General features: G+C 42.0%; 1 protein-coding gene across 6 annotated transcripts; it reads right to left on the reverse strand.

Annotated features, from left to right (window-relative positions):
• Window positions 1-1669: 1669 nt before the first annotated feature.
• LOC105506842 (chromosome unknown open reading frame, human C12orf73) lies at window positions 1670-20211 on the reverse strand. 6 transcript variants are annotated; one of them, XR_001001002.1, is made up of 5 exons: window positions 8000-8103; window positions 7554-7671; window positions 7419-7423; window positions 4326-4442; window positions 1670-2540 (listed from the first exon to the last, which is right to left on the reverse strand). XR_001001002.1 is itself a non-coding variant. In XM_011935130.1 (3 exons), the coding sequence occupies exons 2-3, from the start codon at window positions 7659-7661 to the stop codon at window positions 2433-2435; spliced, it is 216 nt and encodes a 71-aa protein (XP_011790520.1). In that variant the 5' UTR covers window positions 7662-7671; window positions 20107-20211; the 3' UTR covers window positions 1670-2432. The 6 variants fall into 6 exon arrangements, 4 of the variants coding, with proteins under 4 accessions (XP_011790520.1, XP_011790536.1, XP_011790513.1 ...); XR_001001000.1 differs by having other exon boundaries at window positions 7554-8069; XM_011935130.1 differs by lacking the exons at window positions 4326-4442; window positions 7419-7423; window positions 8000-8103 and adding an exon at window positions 20107-20211.
• Between the last annotated feature and the right edge of the window lie 118 nt (window positions 20212-20329).

The raw sequence follows: 20329 nt of genomic DNA on the forward strand, positions 1-20329 counted from the left end.
GCTGGGATTATAGGCGCCCGCCACCACGCCTGGCTAATTTTTATATTTTTAGTAGAGATGGGGTTTCACCATGTTGGCCAGGCTGGTCTTGAACCTCAAATGATCCGCCCACCTTGGCCTCCTAAAGTGTTGGGCCACCACACCCGGCCCCCAATACTGGTTTCTTAACTGACATACCATGGTAGCTTAAGATGACAACATTCAAACAAACAGCGTGGGGTATATGGGAACTCTACTGATTGTGGTTTTTCTGTAAATCTAAACTTAAAAAAAAAATGCTGTCTTTGAAAAAAATCACCCATAATCCTACCAGAGATAACTACTGGCATCGAGTGAAAATCCGCATTGACCTATATTTTGAAATGTACTCTTGTTTATGAAACAATTTTTAATTTCACTAGTCTGTTAGAGCCAACTGAAAAGGTAGTCTTAAGTTTTTGTTGTTTTTACTGTGGGCTAGAGAGATGTCTTAGCTGTATAGTCAAGGATCATGTGTGTATTAGAAAATATTGCAGGAATTAATTTATGTGCTACAAAGTTTCATTAGAGACTTAACAGTTTTTCTGATGATCTAGGACTCCTCTATGGACTTATTTTTCTGTTCATGCTTCCCCACCCCCTACCTTAAGGTATTTTTCTAGAATTAGTTTGCAATTATCATTACCAGCTTCCCTACTTGAGTATATGTCTTCTGAAAACCACCCTGCTTTTTCCTTTATAGTAGAATGGCAGCTCAGTTACAGAAACATGCTGTAATTAAGGTAATATATAGCTTCCTTTTATGATACAGGCTTATATTAATTGCTACTTGTAATGTTTCCCATTTTGGGGCCACTATGCATTACCATTGTTAATACTGCTATGATACACTTGTAGAAATCAAAGCCATCAGATCACATTGAATTAGTGATATCTGACACTTTTGCTCCTCGGAATCCTACAATTACTAAATTTCTGCTGCTCCTAGCAGGAAAGCATCATACTCCTTCAGTTTTTGATAAAAATAAACAGCTCAATCATACCTATCTTGCACAAAAACTGTTTAACTGGCCTAATTTAATTACCAAACAGGTCACAACTGGTCTATCTCGGCCTTTTAAGTTAAAAAACATCATTAGGGGATAATATAGTACTGCTTTTAATTTTTAATGCATATATGTTACAGATTTGGTTCTCCAAGAAACACTGAGGTGCAGTCTAGCAGAGGGTCTATGAAGGCGCACCCTTTGATCAACACCTGAGAAAGGAAACGGGACCGAGCTGAGGGAGAAGTCGAGCTGCAACGCAGATCCAAAGACAGTGTCCATAAACCCCACAGGGAGTTGTGGTGGGCCCATCAGAGTTGCCCACCACTCATGTGCTGAAGTGGCCAGGGCTTTCTATTCTCACCTCCAACAGTCATTGGATTTGGGCCCCTTCAGGAGGCATGGCTTTAAGCAAGGCCACCACAGCTGAGGCAATCCTTCCAGAAGCTGACCATTGAAAGCTGCTGGCATGCTTGATGCTAAGGCAACAAGCTTCCTTAGGGAGTCTGGATGGCGCATTTCCATGACCACTACAATGTATATTTTTCACAATAGGGATCAACTTCAAAACAGGAAGAAAATGTATCTTATTGGAAGTCACTTAGAACCAGCACTTAATGAAATAAAGATGGCATTTTTACCGGACCTGAGGTAAATTTTGTATTTTAATAACCATAAAACTGATTTTTCACCTTCATGAAGTCATTGTCTTACAGGAGACTCGGATTCAAATCATGACTCTTTCCCTCAGTAGCCAGGCCACCTACTCTGTACGTGTAAAAGGAAGGTATGCGGTACTTCTAAAGCGTCCACTGCATCCATTCATTCACATGGTCCACTGAGTGATGGTCTGTCCTCCCCTTAAGCACAAAATGGCCCTAAGGGATGGGTCTTTTCTTCACGCAAAAGGTGAGCAATGCCCCCAGCCTTTCATTCTAGAAAGTGATGAGGCGATGATTTTGTATCCACAAAATGCATTATCAAAGCTCACCAGTTTGGTGTTCCTTTACTGAAGTTAGCAGAGATCTAGAAGTTGAAAATAGTTTAGCAATGAGAGATAACTCCACTTAGCAAATTCAATTAATGAAACTAGTTCATAGTTTTAAATAATGTTTTAATTTATATGAAATAAAGACAACCCATATAGTGGACTTACAAATATTCTATTTCAAATTATATTCAAGACTAACTATCTTTCAAACCATATTCATCAGTCTGATGATATGTGCTTTGGCAGTTTTCAAGAAATATCAAACCATAATTAAATTTCAACGTATCGGCTAAACATCCACTGAGCACCTCCTTTTGCAGTCAGCATTGGACTAAGTGCTTAAGGACAAGTAGTTTGATGCAATAAATTAAGAAATACATATTTAAGACTTATTATTCACAGAATTCTTGGCATAGTTATTTAAGTTCCTCCTGTTGAGAAACTTGAGGTTTGTGTTTTCTTTCTTTCAGTCCCAAAAGCTCTGTTTTGAGTTCTCCAGGCTTTGGTGGAATTTCAGGTATTGTCTAAAAAAAAAAAAAAAAAAAAAAAACACAAATGTTTAACCCTTAATAAGGCTGCAATTCAATGTAACCTGCAAGACTTTAAAGAGTAAAAAATAACAAAAAGTTCCCCTACTTGCTACTCAGTGATAGATCTTTATGATGAGAAGCTCTGGTTGATCTAAGTCCCTTTCTAACCCTGTGTTTATGAGTCTATCATCCTGGCAAGGTCTTCGGTATTACGTACTGCAGGGCTCACAGAGGATAGCTGGCATCGCAATCAATGGACAGGTTCACAGCTTTGAATAAAACTTTCTACATTTGGAAATTCACTCCTGCACCATCTACTGACTCTCTACTATGTGCCTGGCATCAAATAAGCATTAGGAATTAATTTATTAATTCAAAAATATTAAGTGCCTATTATATGCAAAGCATAAAGCAGTATGCAAAAAAATACAAAATCCTTGCATTCAAGGAAGGTATTCACAGAGTTGTGCATCTATCACCACAATACATTTTAGAACATTTTCATTACCCCAAAAAGAAACCCCATACTTATTAGCAGCCACTTTCATTTCCATGCAACCCTCCCCCACATATCCATAGACAACTATTAGTCTTCTTTTTGTCTATATAGATTTGCCTATTCTGGATATTTTCTATAAATTGAATCATATAATAGTTGGTCCTCTGTGTTCTTTCATGTAGCATAATGTTTTCAAGGTTCATCAATGATGTAGCTTGTATCAGTATTTCATTTTTTATTACTCAACAATGCTCCATTGTATGGATATACCATCTGTCCATCAGCTAATAGGCATTTGGATTTTCAGCCGTTTGGATATTATGAATAATACTGCTCTGAATATTCATATACAAGTTTTTGTGTGGATATGTGTTTTCACATCTATTGGGCATAAACCTAAAAGTGGAATTGCTGGGTCATATGGAAACTCTAATGTTTAACTGCTTGAGGAACTACCAGGCTTTTCTGAAGCCACTGCACCATTTTATACTCCCATCAACAACACGTGAGGCTTTCAATTTCTCCACATCCTTGACAACACTTGTTACTATCTGTTTTACTATAGTCACTGTAGTGGATATGAAGTGGTATTTTATTGTGGTTTTGATTTGCCTTTCTCTGGTGGCTAATAGTGCTGAGCATCTTTCTGTGTACTTACTGGTGTTCAGAAGATGACTTCTGAACAAAGACATGAAACAGGATGAGGGAGCCAGCCATGCAGTTACCTAGGAGCATTTCAGGCAGATGGAACCACAGGTGCAGAGGACCTAAGGCAGGAGTGTGGCTTCATGTTCAAGGAGAAGCAAGATTGTCAGTATAGCTGGTACAAAGTATTCACGGGGAGGTTAAGGGGAGAAAAGGGCAGAGGAAAAAGGGAGTGGGGAGATAAAGTCTCCAGTGTTTTTCACTCTGAAATGGGAAGACATTGGAGAGTTCTGAGAAGAGTGGCATGTCCTCATTCAAGTGTACAGAGATGACAATGGTAGCTTTGCAGAGAATAGACCACAGGAGAGCAAGAGTGGAAGGCAGAAGACAGGTCAGGAAGCTATTACAACAACAGGTGAAAGTCACTGACAGTGGATTGAATTGGGTAGTAGCAACAGAGGTGGTGAGAAGCAGGCAGCATCTGATGTACTTTTCAGGTGAATCCAATGGGATCTACTGATATGTACAGTATGAGAGACGAATTAAAGACAACTCCTAGCTTTCAACCTGAACTACAACAGAGTCATCTCCTTTGCTATTCAGATGATCTGAGATGGACAACTAAAACAAAGCACCTGTAGCAGTTCTCCCCAACACAGCACTAAAGCACAAGTCTGGGCAGTCATCATGGTCTCCTCTGTTCGACTCTGCCCAGACCTTCCAGTTCTCAGACTGAAAGACTTGTGATCCGGCTTTGTTACAAAGAACAAAGTGGTTGACAATAGTGACAGTAATTGCTGGAGCAATACCAAAAGACATAGGTAAAGAACATATAAATGTTAACGAAGCACACTGCTTCCGACACACAGCCAGCCACCTGGGCCTTCAAGTTCCTACAGAGATACCTCATTGCCAATGTCGCCAACCAATCAAACTGAGGTGGCCTTAGACCCTTCAATATGGCCCTTCTAAAGACTGTGGCTTCATTCTATCTCCTCCCAAGGTACAGGTAGCTGCTGTAACAACCCTTGCACATTCCCAATTATAATGAAATGGGTGAATCAAAAGTCAACTTCCCAAGGGCAAATCCCAGGCATTCCTTCTTTTGCAAGGCCTGCCTGATGTCTATTCCTGCACAAGCTATAGACTAAACTGCATTACTGTGGAAGGTTCTTGTCACTTTGTCTCCACTAGGTATCCCTGATGCTCAACAGAACCCTGTTTAAAAGAGAAGCACTCTGAGGTTGTAAGAAAGAGCTCTTGCAGCACTGTTTGTACAAAAACTACGTACTACCTAAATGTCAATAAGGGATTGATCAAATAAATGTCATAGTTATATTATGAAATACTATGCAATAGTTAAAAAGATTTAATATACACAAACGTCTATTTATGTAGATGGTAGCCAAAACAAGGAAGCTGCAGAGAAATGTGTACATGAACTCCTATTCACATGAAGGAAAAACACTCCGCAAACTGTGTGTGTGTGTATACATATGCATGCACAGGTGCATTCGTCCATTTTGCATTGCCCGAGGCTGGGTAATTTATAAAGAAAAAAGATTTGACTCGTGGTTCTGCAGGCTGTATGAGCATGGCACCAGCATCGGTCCAGCTTCTGGTGAGGCCTCAGAAAGCTTTAACTCATGGCAGAAGGCAAAGTGGGAGCAGGTGTAACACATGGCAAGAGAGGGAGTGAGACAGCAAGCCAGGCTCTTTTAAACAGCCAGCTCTCGTGAACTAATAAAGTGAGAACTCACTCATCACCACAGGGAGGGCACCAAGCCATTCATGAGGGATTCGTTCCCATGACCCAAATGCCTCCCACCAGGCCCTACTTCCAACATTGGGGATCACATTGTGGCGTGCAGTTTGGAAGGGACAAATTTCCAATCCGTATCAGTGGGCATTCAACACCAGTGAGAAGAGGTGAAGGATATTCACCAAACAAGACACGGTAGTTACGTGTAGGGAGCAGACAGGAGAAAGCGGGTTATAAGAGGGGGGGATTTTCACTTTTTACTCTACACACTTGAGCTCAGTTTGAATGTTTTACAAGAGTACTGGATTATTTTATGAACAGGAGCGAAAAAGAGACATACCAAACAGAAAGCTTGGGTTTCAGATCTTTCAATCGCCTCATTAAGCTATGTGACTTTGAGAAATCAACTTCACTCTTCTCAACCTGTTTCTCATGTGAAAACAGGAATTACACCTTCAAAATTGTAGTGACAATTAACTGATGTTAAAAATACAAATGGGCAGGCACGGTGGCTCACGCCTGTAACCCCAGCACTTTGGGAGGCAGAGGCAGGTGGATCACTTGAGGCCAGGAGTTCCAGACCAGCCTGGCCAACACAGTGAAACACCATCTCTACCAAAAAATAGAAAAAATTAGCTACACATGGTGGTGTACGCCTGTAATCCTGGCTACTCAGGAGGCTGAGGCATGAGATTTGCTTGAACCCGGAAGGCAGAGGTTGCAGTGAAATCAGATCACACCACTGCACTCCAGCCTGGGTGACAGAGTGAGACTCCATCTCAAAAAATAAAAATACAACATAAATGCAAATACAAATGGAGCCAGGCACAGTGGCTCACACCTGTAATCCCAGCACTTTCAGAGGCCAAGGTGGGAGGACTTCTTGAAGCCAGGAGTTAGATATCAGCCTGAGCAACATTTTGAGACTTTGTCTCTATAAAAAAATCTAAAAATTAGACAGGTGTGATGGTGCACACTTGTCATCCCAGCTACTTAGGAGGCTGAGGCAGGAGGATTGATTGAGCCCAGAAATGTGAGGCTGCAGTGAGCTCTGATTGCAGCACTGCACTCCAACCTGGGCAACAGAATGAGACCTGTCTCTAATTTTTTAAAAATTATTTTTCATAAAAATTTCTTAAAAAAGAAACACTAATGATTGATTCTCTGTGTTACCTGTCCAGGCAGAGTCCAAACAGAAATGACTGCTCCCAACACTGTGCTCCAAACCACTATTCACACCTATAGCATAACAGCACATTCTTATAATCATCTGCGCCATACTTTCTCATCTCCACCTCCCCAAGACTATAATTCCTGAAAAGAATCTTTAATTTCAGTTCCTAATTCAATGAATGCTTATTAAAATTAATTTAAATTTCTCCCTCCTTTGAATGCCTATATTCACTCATCCTTCATTCGACAAATACTTATTGAGTGTCTGCTACATTCCAAGCAGTTGAGATGCAAGACTGAACCAGACAGACACAGTCTGGAGCTTACATTCTACTGAAGCAAACTGACAAAGAACAAATGAATAGACAAAGAACTGCAGACAAGTGCCCTGTGGAAACAAAGGATGAGACGGAATCGCGGAGGAGGAATTCTTTGGGAGCTAGCCCAAGGACCCTCATTGCTGGAGGAGAGACTTGAGCTAAGACTTGAAGTTCTGCAAAGAAGAAAACCAAGCCAAGTTGTTGGGGGGTGGGGGAGAGGAGGACATGCCAAGGATAAGAAAAAGAATGGCCCCGAAATGGGGAAAGGTTTGATGAATTGGAGAAACAGCAAGGAAGCAGGTGTGAATGTTAACAGGGGAAAGAACTGGTAAAATGGTGGCAGATGGCCACAGGTAGGCAGCGGCCAGACTGTGTAAGACCTCACAGGCCATGCATTGCCCTAGATATAATGGGATGCCATCCAAAGGTTTTGGGCCCAGAGCAAATGTGATCCTAATTTCGTTTAAGATCACTTTTGCTGCCACGAGGAGAATGGAGTGGTCCAGGAGCATGTGCATTGCTATAAGGGAATGCTTAAGGCTGGGTAATTTACAAAGAAATGAGGTGCATTTGCCTCAAAAATAAAACATGAGCCCTCCCGCACTCACCAGGTCCGGTCGGTAGTATCTGTGCACCACTTCTGCCCCTGCGAACATGGCCAGGAGGCTGGCTGTGAACATTTTCAGGTAGGTGGACATGGGCACGCCCGCGGGCATGGTCGGCAGGCTGGACGGGGAAGGAAGGGGCAGTGTCAGAAGTTCCCGCTCACAACTACACCGCGCCAGGGCTGAGGCGCTCCAGCCAGCGCTGGACACGAGACACACGGCGGCGGAGGTGCGGGAGGTGCGCGGTCAGGGAACCTGGGTTCTCGCCCAGTCCAACGCCTCGGTTTCCTCCTTTACGAGCTGAGGGCAAGGAGAGGACGAACGCCCTCCAGGCCGAGGCCCAGTCTCAATCGTTTATCAGTGAAGGGCGCTGGCCTACGACATTGAAGGGAGCTCTTGATCAGCAAGCGGAAGGCCGACACCCGGTGGTTTCCCCGCGCCCCTTCTACCTCTAGAACTGTGGACTTCACTCCCTTCTGCCCCTATACATGCTCCCTAGAAGAGACTGTACCGCGAACTGCAGGGGTGCTGGGCAACGGGTGTAAGGGCGGACGAAGCAGACGGCAAGCCGGCCGGAACCAAAGTACTGTGACTGGGGATCGCACCGGACAGGAAAGCAAGAGCGCTGCTGGCGCAGGTACATGACGCAGGCGGAAGTGGGACGCTGGGAGAAAGACACTTTTTTTTTTTTTTTAACCGATTCCCACACGTTCTCAGCCCCAGGCTCCCAGCGCCTCCATCACTCCCCCTAGAGTTAAATTTTCCTGGCAGATGTGGAGTCTAAGGCCAGGCCGTGGACTATTATTACATCATTTGTACTTTCGTGCACACAAAGGAAATTGCACGCCTTTACCACTTTTTAGGAGGGGTGGAGTCACACATTGAGCATTTGCGTGCTTTTACGGGAGGTCACCCTCCTGTGACCTCTTGTGAGTTAAGTTAAAGGCACTCACTGTCCCTGTGTCTGGCGTCTTTTGATACCCGAAATAGAGCCACATCCAGACAGCTGTGGCCTTATGACCTGGTGCTACTGGGAAACGGGAAATTTGAAATGGACTTAATATAATCCAGGCATTTTTCGATTGTTTTGATTATGGGTTGATTTTTAAGTAAAAGGTTAGTGCAAGGGCCGGGGACAGTGGCTTGAGCCTGTAATCTCAGCACTTTGGGAGGCCAAGGCAGGCGGATCACTTGAGGCCTGAAGTTTGAGACCAGCCTGGCCAACATGGCAAGATGGCAAGACCCCATCTCTACTAAAATATATATATATTTAAATATATATATTATATATACACACACAAAAATTAGCTGGGCGTGGTAGCAGGCGCCTGTGATCCCAGCTACTCGGGAGACTGAGGCAGGGGAATCGCTTGAACCCAGGAGGTGGAGGTTGCAGTGAGCTGAGATCGCGCCACTGCACTCCAGCCTGGGCAACAGGGCAAGACTCTGTCTCAAAAAAAAAAAAAAAAGTTAGTGCAAGGCTAAATTCTGAAGGATTAAAGTTGTCTGTATGACAAATCACAATACTCATATTTTTAAAGAGCTTTATAGAGGTATATTTGACATATGATAAACTGCACATATTTAAAGTATACAATATGATGTTTGACATATGTGAGACCATTACCATAATCAAGATTATGAACATACCCAAACCCTCAGATGCTTCTTAGTGCTTCTTTCTACTTCCTCCCTCCTCCACGGCCTTAATTCCCTGGATAATCACAGATCTGTTTTCTGTCACTATAAGTTAGTTTGCATTTTCTGGAATGTTACATAAATAGAACTATACAGTATGTACTATTTTTTGTGTTGCTTATTTCTTGCAGCTGTTTTTTGAGATTCATCCACACTGTTGCATGTCTTAGTCGTTCACTCCTTTTTATTGCTAGGTGGGTTTAGACTATAATTGGTTTATCTATTCAATTACTGGTAAACATTTTGGTTTCTAGTTGGTGTGTAAATAACTAAAATTTAAAGATGTTGGAACCTAAAAAAAAATACTGTTAAGCCTTGAGAGAGATGTGACTAATCTGAGTACATATGGTTACAACTTCTGTTCTCAGATTATATATTAACTCACATTCTTTTCTTGTTCTATACAATGACTAGAGAAAAATGACAGTGACAAAAACCTCCTGCCTTCTTAATGACCCTTGTTATGATTAATTTGCCCTTTATTGTCCTGCTTTGCTGAGACCAGATAACAGAAAACCCATGAGTATTACACCCTCTGTAAAAAATGTTAAATGCACCCTTTCCCAAAAAGAAACACTGCGTATAACCAACCAAATTTCTGTTAACTTTGTGCCAATCTTGTATGAAAAGTGTTGAAATCCTGCTAAAAACTCCTGTCTCTGCCTATACAAATGAAATCTTAACTTTCTTACTTCAGAACGCTGACTCCATTCCTTTGGAGTTGGTGTTTCCAGGTGGTCCATTCTTACTCTTTGTACTTGAATATACCCCCTTTAAGTTAGATTCTGACCGTTTTGGTTATTTTAGATTGACACTGGTTGTATATGAGAAAGACTGGTATAGAAGTCTTTCTGATAACATGGGCTTCCATTTTTATTAGGTACATCTCTAGGAGAAGAATTACTAGAGCATATGGAAGGTATATATTTAACTTTTTAAGAAATTGCCAGGCCAGGTGTGGTGGCTCACACCTAAAATCCTAGCATTTTGGGAGGCCGAGGAGGGAGAACTGTCTGAGCTCAGGAGTTTGAGACCAGCCTGGGCAACACGGTAAAACCCCATCTCTACTAAAATACAAAAATTGGCCAGGTGTAGTGGTGTGCGCCTGTAGTCCCAGCTACTTAGGAGCCTGAGGCAGGAGAATTGCTTGAACCCATGAGGTGGAGGTTGCAGTGAGCTGACATAGTGCCACTGTACTCCAGCCTAGACAACAGAGCAAGAGTCCGTCTCAAAAAAAAATAATAATTAATTAAAAAAAAAGAAATTGCCAAATGAATTTCCAAGGCAGCTATACAAATTTATTATTCATTTTTATTTTTTATTTTATTTATTTTTTTGAGACAGAGTCTTGCTCTGTCACCAGGCTGGAGTGCAGTGGCACAAACTTGGCTCACTGCACCCTCTGCCTTCCTGGTTCCAGTGATTCTTTTGCCTCCGCCTCCCAAGTAGCTGAGATTACAGGCACATGCCACCATGCCCAGCTAAATTATTTTTAGTAGAGACGGGGTTTCACCATGTTGTCCAGGCTGGTCTTGAACTCCTGACCTCAGGTGATGCACCTGCCTTGGCCTCCCAATTACACCTGGGATTACAAGGTGTAATCCCAGCACCTTGTAATCCCAAAGTGCTGGGATTACAAGAATGGGCCATCATGCCCGGCTATTCATTCATTCATTCTCAAACAGTCTTGCTCTGTCTCCCAGGATAGAGTGCAGTGGCATGATCTTGGCTCCTGAGTTCAAGCGATTCTCCTGCGTCAGCCTCCTGAGTATCTGGAATTACAGGCAGGTGCCACCATACCTGGCTAATTTATATTATTTTTAGTAGAGATGGGGTTTCACCATGCAGGCCAGGGTGGTCTCAGAACTCCTGACCTCATGTGATCCACCCACCTAGGCTTCCCAAAGTACTGAGATTACAGGCATGAGCCATCACACCTGGCCAAGCTGTACAATTTTACATTCCCATCAGCAGTGTATGAGACATATGAGACATCCCCATCCACTTCCTTCAAATCCTCTCCAACATTTGCTCTAGTCAGTCTTTTTTATTTTAGCTATTCTAATATGTGGGTAATGGTTTCTCATTTTGGTTTTAATTTACATTTCCCTCATGACTGATGATTCAGATATTTTCATATGCGAAAAAAAACCACAAAAATATAAAAATCCTTGGACACATACCTCACACCATATTAAAAATTTTAAACGGATCACAGACATTCATGTGTTGATAGTCATATGCTGCATAACAACATTTCAGTCAATGGACCACATACATGACTGATGGCCCCATAAAATTACAATGAACCTGAAAAAATCCCATAGCCTAATGACATCATAACTGTCAAACACCATGTGTTCATGGTGACGCTGGTGTAAACACACCATGCTGCCAGTCATCTAAAAGTATACCACATACAATTATGTACACTACATAATACTTGATAATAAATCTTGTTACTGATATATCTATTTACCATACTTTTATGCTTATCTTACAGTGTACTCTTTTTATTCTTTAAGAAAAAAAAAAAAGTTAACTGTAAAACAGCCTCAACCGGGTCCTTCAGAAGGTACTCCAGAAAGCATTGTTATCAGAGGAGATGACGACTCCTTGTGGGTTACCGCCCTTGAAGACCTTCCAGTGGGACATGATGTGGAGGTGGAAGACAGTGATATTGATGATCCTGACCCTGTGTAGGCCTAGGCTAATGTGTGTGTTTGTGTCTTAGTTTTTCATAAAATTTTTAAAAGTATATAAAAAAAATTAAAAACAGAAAAAAGGCTTATAGAATAAGGATATAAGAAATGTTTTATAGCTGTACAATGTGTGTTTTAAGCTAAGTGTTATTACAAAAAGGTCAAAAAGTTTAAAAAATCATAAAGTTTATAAAGTGACAGAAAGCTAAGGTTAACATATTATTGAAGAAAATTACTTTTTAATAAACTTAGCGTAACCTAGGTGTACAGTGTATAAAGTCTACAGTAGTGTACAGTAATGTCCTAGACCTTCGCATTCACTCACTGCCTCACCCAGAGCAACAAGGAGTCCTGCAAGCTCTATTCATGGTAAGTGCCTGCTACATTTTTTATCTTTAATACTGTTTGGTTTGGTTTTTTGTTGTTGTTGTTGTTGAGACAGAGTCTTGCGCTGTCGCCCAGACTGGAGTGCAGTGGTTCAATCTCGGCTCACTGCAACCTCTGCTTGCCAGGTTCAAGCGATTCTCCTGCCTCAGCCTCCCAAGTAGCTGGGACTACAGGCGCCCGCCACTGCACCCAGCTGTTTTCTTTGTATTTTAGTAAAGATGGGTTTCACCATGTTGCCCAGAGTGGTCTCGAACTCCTGAGCTCAGATGATCCACATGCCTCGGCCTCCCAAAGTGCTGGGATTACAGGCGTGAGCCACCATGCCAGGCCTAATACTGTATTTCTACTGTACCTTTTCTAAGTTTAGATACATACTTACCATTGTGTTACAATTGCCTACAGTATTCACTATAGTAACATGCTGAACAGGTTTGTAGCCTAGGAACCACAGGCCACACAATATAGCCTAGGTATATAGTAGGCTGCACCATCTAGATTTGTGGAAGTACACTCTATAATATTCTTACAATGGCAAAATTACCTAGTGACATTTCTCAGAATATATCCTGTTGTTAAATGACAAATGACCCTATTTTCTTGTGCTTCTATTTTCTTTGGTGATTCATCTGCTCAAATCTTTTGCCCATTTTTAAAACTGAGTTGTTTTCTTATGGGTTTTGAGTGTTCTTTTATGTTCTGGGCACAAGTCCTTTATCAGATATGATCTGCAAATATTTTCTCCCAGTTTATTGCTTTTTATTAATTTTTGAGAGAAGTGTTTAATTTTAATGAAGTACAATTTTAATTTTCCCTTTTGTATTATATTTAAAAATATAACCCAGGGTCATAAATATTGTCTTCTATATTTTCGTCTAGAAGTTTTACAGCTTTGGGTTTTACATTTAAGTCCATGATCCATTTTGTTTTTTTGTATGGTGTGAGGTATAGGTGAGGCAGGAGGCGTCACTTGACTCCCAAGGTGGAGCTTGGATACAGGACCGGATTGAGGAGCAGCTAAAATAGGGAAGATGTAGAAGCTCTTCTCCATAAAACACACCAACTAATGTGCCATGTCGGTTTAGTTTTGTCATGGCAACACCCAGACACTACCACTCCTTTCCATGGTACAGATCCAAAAGTTACCTCCCTTTTTCTAGAAATTTCTGCATACTCAGCCCCTTGATTTGCATATAATTAGAAGTGGGTATAAATATGACTGAGAACTGCCTCTGAGCTGCTACTCTGAGCACACTGTCTATGGGGCAGCCTTGCTCTGCAGGAGCAGTCTTGGAGTTGTAACACTGCTGCCTCAATAAAACTGTTTTCTTCTATCATCAGCTCACTCTTGCATTATTTATTTCCTGGGTGAACACTCCTGGGCTAAGGGCTTGCCTGCCCTGAGTCATGGGTACAACTTTGTTTTGTTTTTGCATATAGATATCTGAACTGCATTTGAAGCTTTAGTTGAAAATCAGTTCATCACTTATCCATGTATGTATGTATCTATTTCTGGACTTTATTCTGTTTCTGTTGCACTGATATATTTATCTTTCTTGATGCCAATACTACACTGTCTTCTTTTTTTTTTTTTTTTTTTGAGACAAGGAATCATTCTGTTGCCCAGGCTGGATCTCGGCTCACTGCAACCTCCACCTCCCGGGTTCAAGCTATTCTCCCATCCCAGCCTCCTGAGTAGCTGGGACTACAGGCATGTGCCACCATGTCTGGCTAATTTTTGTATGTTTTAGCAGAGACAGGGTTTCACCATGTTGGCCAGGCTGTTGTCAAACTTCTGGCCTTGGGTGATCCGCCTGCCTCAGCCTCCCAAAGTGCTGGGGTTACAGGCATGAGCCACTGTACCCGGCCAACACTGTCTTGATTACTGTAGCCTTATAATAATTCTTAAGTCAAGCAGTATTAGCTCTCCCAGCTTTGGCTATTCTAGATCTTTGCATTTCCATATAAATTTTAGAATCATTTTGTCAATTTCTACCCAAAAATGCTTACCTGGATGATGGTTAGCATTATATTGAATCTTTAAACATCTTCACAATATTTGGTCTTCTGATCCATGAATAGAACATATCCATGTACTTATTTAGTTCTTACCCAATTTCTATCAGCAATGCTTTTCACTTTTTATGATACAAGTCTTGCATATCTTTTGTCAGCTCTATCCTTAAATATTTCATCTTGTTGATGCTATTGTGAATGGTATTTTTTCTAATTGTTTGTTGTTAGTACATAAACTACAATTGATCTTCCTACACTGATATTTTATCTTGCAACCTTGCGAATCTCACTTATTAGTTGTACCAGGTTTTTTGTAGGTTCCACAGGATTTTCTACATAAACCAGCACTTGAGCAATGAATAAAGACGGGCTTTTTTTTTTTTTTAATAGTTGTCATTTATCAATCTTGAGGAAGTTCACAATGAAGTTCCCAGTTCTGTTTCTACATTACTAATTTTTTTTTTTTGAGACAGAGTCTCACTCTGTCACCCAGGCTGGAGTGCAGTGGTGCAATCTCGGCTCACTCCAAGCTCCGTCTCCCAGATTCGCACCATTCTCCGGCCTCAGCCTCCCGAGTAGCTGGAACTACAGGCGCCCGCCACCACACCTGGCTAATTTTTTTTGTATTTTTAGTCAAGATGGGGTTTCACTGTGTTAGCCAAGATGGCCTCAATCTCCTGACCTCATGATCTGCCCACCTCAGCCTCCCTAAGTGCTGGGATCACAGGCATGAGCCACCGTGCCCGGCCTGCTAAAAGTGTTCATTACAAATGAATGTTGGATTTTGCCAAATGCTTAAACCACATCTATGAAGATAATTACACTTTTTAAAAAATGTGTTAATGTGATGAATTATACAGACTGATTTTCAAATGTTGAACCAATTTTGTATTATTCAGATGAACTCTACCTGGTTAATTTTGTTTTTTATATATTATTGGAATATATATATATATATATAGTTGAATTCAATTTGATAAATTTTGTTCAGAATTATATTCATGATAGTATTGGCCTGTTGCTTCTTTTCTTGCCACATTTTTCTACTTTTGGTAATGAGGTAATGTTGCCCTTATAGAATGAGTTGGAAAATGTTCCTTTTTCTTCAATATTCTGGAAGATCTTGACAGGATTGGTTTTATTTCTTCCTTAATCATCTGCTATAATTCACTGGTGAACCCAGTTGGGCCTGGCGTTTTTGTTGTAGGAAGGTTTTTAACTACAAATTTGTGTTAGTCCATTCTTGCATTGCTACAAATATCTGAGGTAGGGCAATTTATAAAGAAAAGAGGTTTATTTGGCTCACAGTTCTGCAGGCTCTACAGGAAGCATGGTGCCAGAATCTGCTCCTGGTGAGGGCCTCAGGAAGCTTCTAGCCACAGCAGAAGGTGAAGGGGGAACAGGCATATGGAAGCAAGAGAGAGTGGGGAGGTGCCACACACCTTTTTTTTTTTTTTTTGAGACAGAGTCTTGCTCTGTCACCCAGGCTGAAGTGCAGTGGTGCAATCCCACTGCAACCACCACCCTCCAGGTTCAAGCGATTCTCCTGCCTCAGCCTCCCGAGTAGCTGGGATTACAGGCGCACACCACCACACCTGGCTAATTTTGTATTTTTACATTTATTTAATTTATTTATTTATTTATTTATTTGATGCTGCATGCCACCACACCCGGCTAATTTTGTATTTTTACATTTATTTATTTATTTATTTACAAGATGGAGTCTCACTCTGTCACCCAGGCTGGAGTGCAGTGGTGCGATGTTGGCTCACTGCAACCTCCAGCTCCCCGGTGGGTTCAAGCAATTCCCTGCCTCAGCCTCCCGAGTAGCTGGGATTACAGGCATCTGCCACCATGCCTGGCTAATTTTTGTATTTTTAGTAGAGACGGGGTTTCGCCATGTTGGCCAGGCTGGTCTCGAACTCCTGACCTCAGGTGATCTACCTGCCTTGGCCTCCCAAAGTGCTGGGATTACAGGCATGAGCCACCGCGCCTGGCATGCCACACACTTAAACAACCAGATCTAGTGTGAACTCAGAGAACTCTCTCATCACCAAGGGGAGGGTGCTAAGCCATTCACAAAAAATCTGCCCCTATGCTCCAAACACTTCCCACTAGGCCCCACCTCCAACACTGGGTACTACAATTCAACATGAGATTTGGAAGGGATGACCATCAAAACCATAACAAAATTGAATTTCTTTAGTAAATATAGGGTTACGTAGGTTACCTATTCTTGAGTGAACTTTGATAGTTTGTATCTTAGGGAATTCATCCACTTCATCAAAGTTGCTGAAGTTATAAAATATAATTGCCAAAATATTCCTATGATCCTTTTAATATACATAGAATCTGTAATTATGTAACTTCTTTCATTTTCATATTATTGTGTCTCCTTTTTTCTATTAAGCCTGACTAGAGGTTTATCAATTTTATTGATCTTCTCAACATACAAGCTTTAGTGGCACTGATTTTTCTCGTTTTTGTTTTCTATTTCATTGTTGGTTTTTTTTGTTTGTTTGTTTGTTTGTTTCTGACACGGAGTTTCACTCTTGTTGCCCAGGCTGGAGTGCAAGGCGCAATCTCAGCTCACTTCTACCTCCACCTCCAGGGTTCAAGCAATTCTCCTGCCTCAGCCTCCTGAGTAACCGGGATTACAGGCATGCGCCACCACACCAGGCTAATTTTGTATTTTTTTAGTAGAGACAGGGTTTCTCTATGTTGGTCAGGCTGGTCTCGAACTCCCGACCTCAGGTGATCCACCCACCTCGGCCTCCCAATATTTCATTGTTTTACACTAAATATTCATCATTTCCTTTCTTTTGCTTATGTGGAGTTTCAGTTACTCTTCATTCTCTAATTCTTAAGGTGGAAGCTGAGGTAATTGATTTGAAAGCTTTCTTGTTTTATTTGGCACTTAGTGCTATCAATGTTCGGTGACTCTTTAGGTTTTGAATATCCTTCTGCCTAAAGTCTTTCTGCCTCCTCACACTCTGCCGAGGCTCCCAAAGAGCCCTGAGAGGGTGGACTCTGGTGCCACACTACCCTGGCAATAATAATCTTGACTCTGCCACTTAATAGCTGTGTGACCTTGCTCAAGTTACTTAACCTCTCTGTATGTCAGTTTCTTTGCCTGTAAAATGTAGATAATAATAATAGCTACCTATTAATTTTAGGAGTCCAGTTGGCTGGGCAATTATGCTCAGATGTATGGTCAAACATTTTGGTTTCTGTGAGAGTGTTTTTGGATGAGATTTAACATTTAAGTGGGTAGACTTTGAGTAAAGCCGATTGCCTTCCAAAATGTGGGTGGGCCTCATCCAATCAGTTGAAGATGTAAATAAAACAAAAAATTGACCTCCCCAGGGCAAGCCAGAATTCTCTAGCAGACAGCTTTTGGACTTGAACTATATACAATGCACTGAATGTTTATGTCCCATCCCCCACCACCAAATTCCTATGTTGACACCTAATCACCAACGTGATGCTATTAGGTGAAGTCTTTGGGAGGTGGTTGGGTCAGAAGGACATAGCTCTCGTGAATGTGATTAGTGCCCTTATAAAAGAGGCCCAGAGAACTGCCTCTTCCCTTCCACCACGTGAAGACACAGCTAGAAGGTACCATCTATCAACCAGCAAGTGGGTCCTCTCACCAGACACTGAATCTTCAGGCACCCCGATCTTGAACTTCCCAGCCTCCAGAACTCTGAGACATAAATGTGCATTGTCTATAAAGCCACCCAGTTTTTGGTATTTTATTATAGCAGCCCAAACAAAGACACAACCTTGACTCACATTTAATCCTAAGGATTAAATGAATTAATATAGACAAAGTACTTACAGCAGTCCATGGCACATATTAAACAGTCAATAAATGTTAACTGCTATAATTACTACCATCATCATCATCATCATTATTCTGAATATAACTGCTGTCTTTAGCACCAATTCTTGTACTGGTCTCAAAAGCCCTCATATGCAGTAAGGACCCTGGTACCCACTTATGGATGAAAATCTACTATTGGACAAACCCTACCCAGTAGCAAGCCCTGTTGACAGTAAGATGTAACTAACTGGCATAACGTTAGCTACTAGGGAAGTAAGCTCACTAGGTTCCCGAAAGGGAGAGGAGGCATTAGGAAGAGGAGAAAGGGAAACAAGCTGAAGTGACTTGGCTTGTCTTTTGCAGTTGTCCTATCATCTGTCCTATCATACAAAGTCTCTCCTGAAGTAGAGGCACAAATGGCAAAGATAAGAGAGTAACACATCTCCCAGGCTTCCCCAGCTCTGGTGGGCCAGGCTCACAAGCAGAAAAAGTTTGTCTTCCAGACTCAGATGCAGGATGTTGAGAGAGAGAGACACTGATGGGATAAAAGCCAGTTTGCTGCAACTGCGTCACCATTTTCAGGTTCAGTGTCCTCACCGACAACTCCTCCCATAAGCTTTTTTTTTTTTTTTTTTTTTTGAGACGGAGTCTCACTCTGTAGCCCAGGCTGGAGTGCAGTGGTTCAATCTCGGCTCACTGCAACCTCTGCCTCCCGAGTTCAAGCGATTCTCCCACCTCAGCCTCCCGAGTAGCTGGGACTACAGGTGCAGAGATGGGGTTTTGACATGTTGGCCAGGTGGGTCTCGAACTCCTGACCTCAGGTGATCTACCCGCCTCAGTCTCCCAAAGTGCTGGGATTACAGGCATGAGCCACCACGCCCGGCCTCCTCCCATAAACTTTGTTTTGCTATGCAAGATTGAGCAGAGGACCCTGGTCTCTTTGAGGTTATGAGTGGAGTTGGCAGGACCCAGAAGCACAGCAACCCACAGTGAGGGAAGCCCTTGCTGCCCAAGGTAATTCCCCAAGTGCAGACAACCTGAGAAAAGTTTGCTCTCTTCACACACACTCAGTCACCAGAATTCTCTCCCTGAAATAACTGAGACAAGCCACCTGATGTAAGACTTTTCTAGACGACGGTCCTGAGCCATTGGCAAAATCAGAGAGGATGGGCTTTTTCTCATTCATTCAACATATATTCATTGAATATTTACCATGTGCCAGGTTCTGAGTAGTATCTACTAATGGACAGGGTATTCATAAAAGTTCTGTACTGTTTTAAAAGTTTCACTTAAACTTTAAATAATTGATATACTACAAATTAATCTTTCTTTATTTACTCACGAGAGCCTTTTCCTGGATCCTAGAATGAAGGAAATTCATGGAGCACAGAGCCACAGTCATCTCCCAGCTCACAGGTCACGTGAGTGAGAAATAAACTTCTGTGGCTGTAAACCACCGAAGGTTTGGAGTTACCTGTTACTATATGCATGAACTCAGGAAACCTAACAAATACAGCAGTCACGTTTTTTATCATCCTGCAAACTAGAAAAACCCAAAAGCCTATTCCATTAAGAGTTCCTTAATGAAGTACAAACACCAGTGACAGAAATGGAGAACTAATGAAACAAAAGCCAGCTGTAAGAACCACTGAGACATAAAAGAGAGGTTAGTTTGTAAGATTACGAACCACTGAGATGTAAAAGTGGGGTTAGTCTGTAAGGTTATGGGAGGTGATGCTCGAATGGGATCTAGTCTCGTAGACGTCAAAGGTTAATATTCTCACATATCCAAACTAATGCAGAGAGCGGTTTATGTAGAGCTTTACATTCACCCTCATTTCACAGATAAGAAAACTGAGGCCCAAGATGGCACAGTGGCCTCGACGCCCAGGTTTTCCACTTCCAAAGTCTCTCCCTCACATCTCATTACCTGATAATGCAACAGTCTTTAATCGGGGCGAATTTCGGGGTGGAAAGGACTAGATAATGCTGATAAGCGTCATCATCCCATATACACAGCCCCCAAAGGTCAGCACCCTATAGCCCACGCGTCCACCAGTCCCCGAAAATACTGGGGACAAAAGCTGACGTCAGCAGAGGGCTGCTAGTCCCAGTCGTCTGGTCCTCCACCCTTCCCGAAAAGCCAAGCGGCG

Source organism: Colobus angolensis, unplaced genomic scaffold (genome assembly GCF_000951035.1).
Source record: "Colobus angolensis palliatus isolate OR3802 unplaced genomic scaffold, Cang.pa_1.0 Scaffold10, whole genome shotgun sequence".
Lineage (NCBI taxonomy): Eukaryota > Metazoa > Chordata > Mammalia > Primates > Cercopithecidae > Colobus > Colobus angolensis.

Excerpts from the sequence above, each read along its gene's own strand:
- LOC105506842 (XM_011935123.1), bottom strand. The coding sequence starts at position 7,661 with ATGCCCGCGGGCGTGCCCATGTCCACCTACCTGAAAATGTTCACAGCC. Across the intron at positions 4,443-7,549 it reads CTACCGACCGGACCTGGTGA|CCGGATCACAAGTCTTTCAG; the intron begins GTGCGGGAGGGC and ends TTTGTAACAAAG.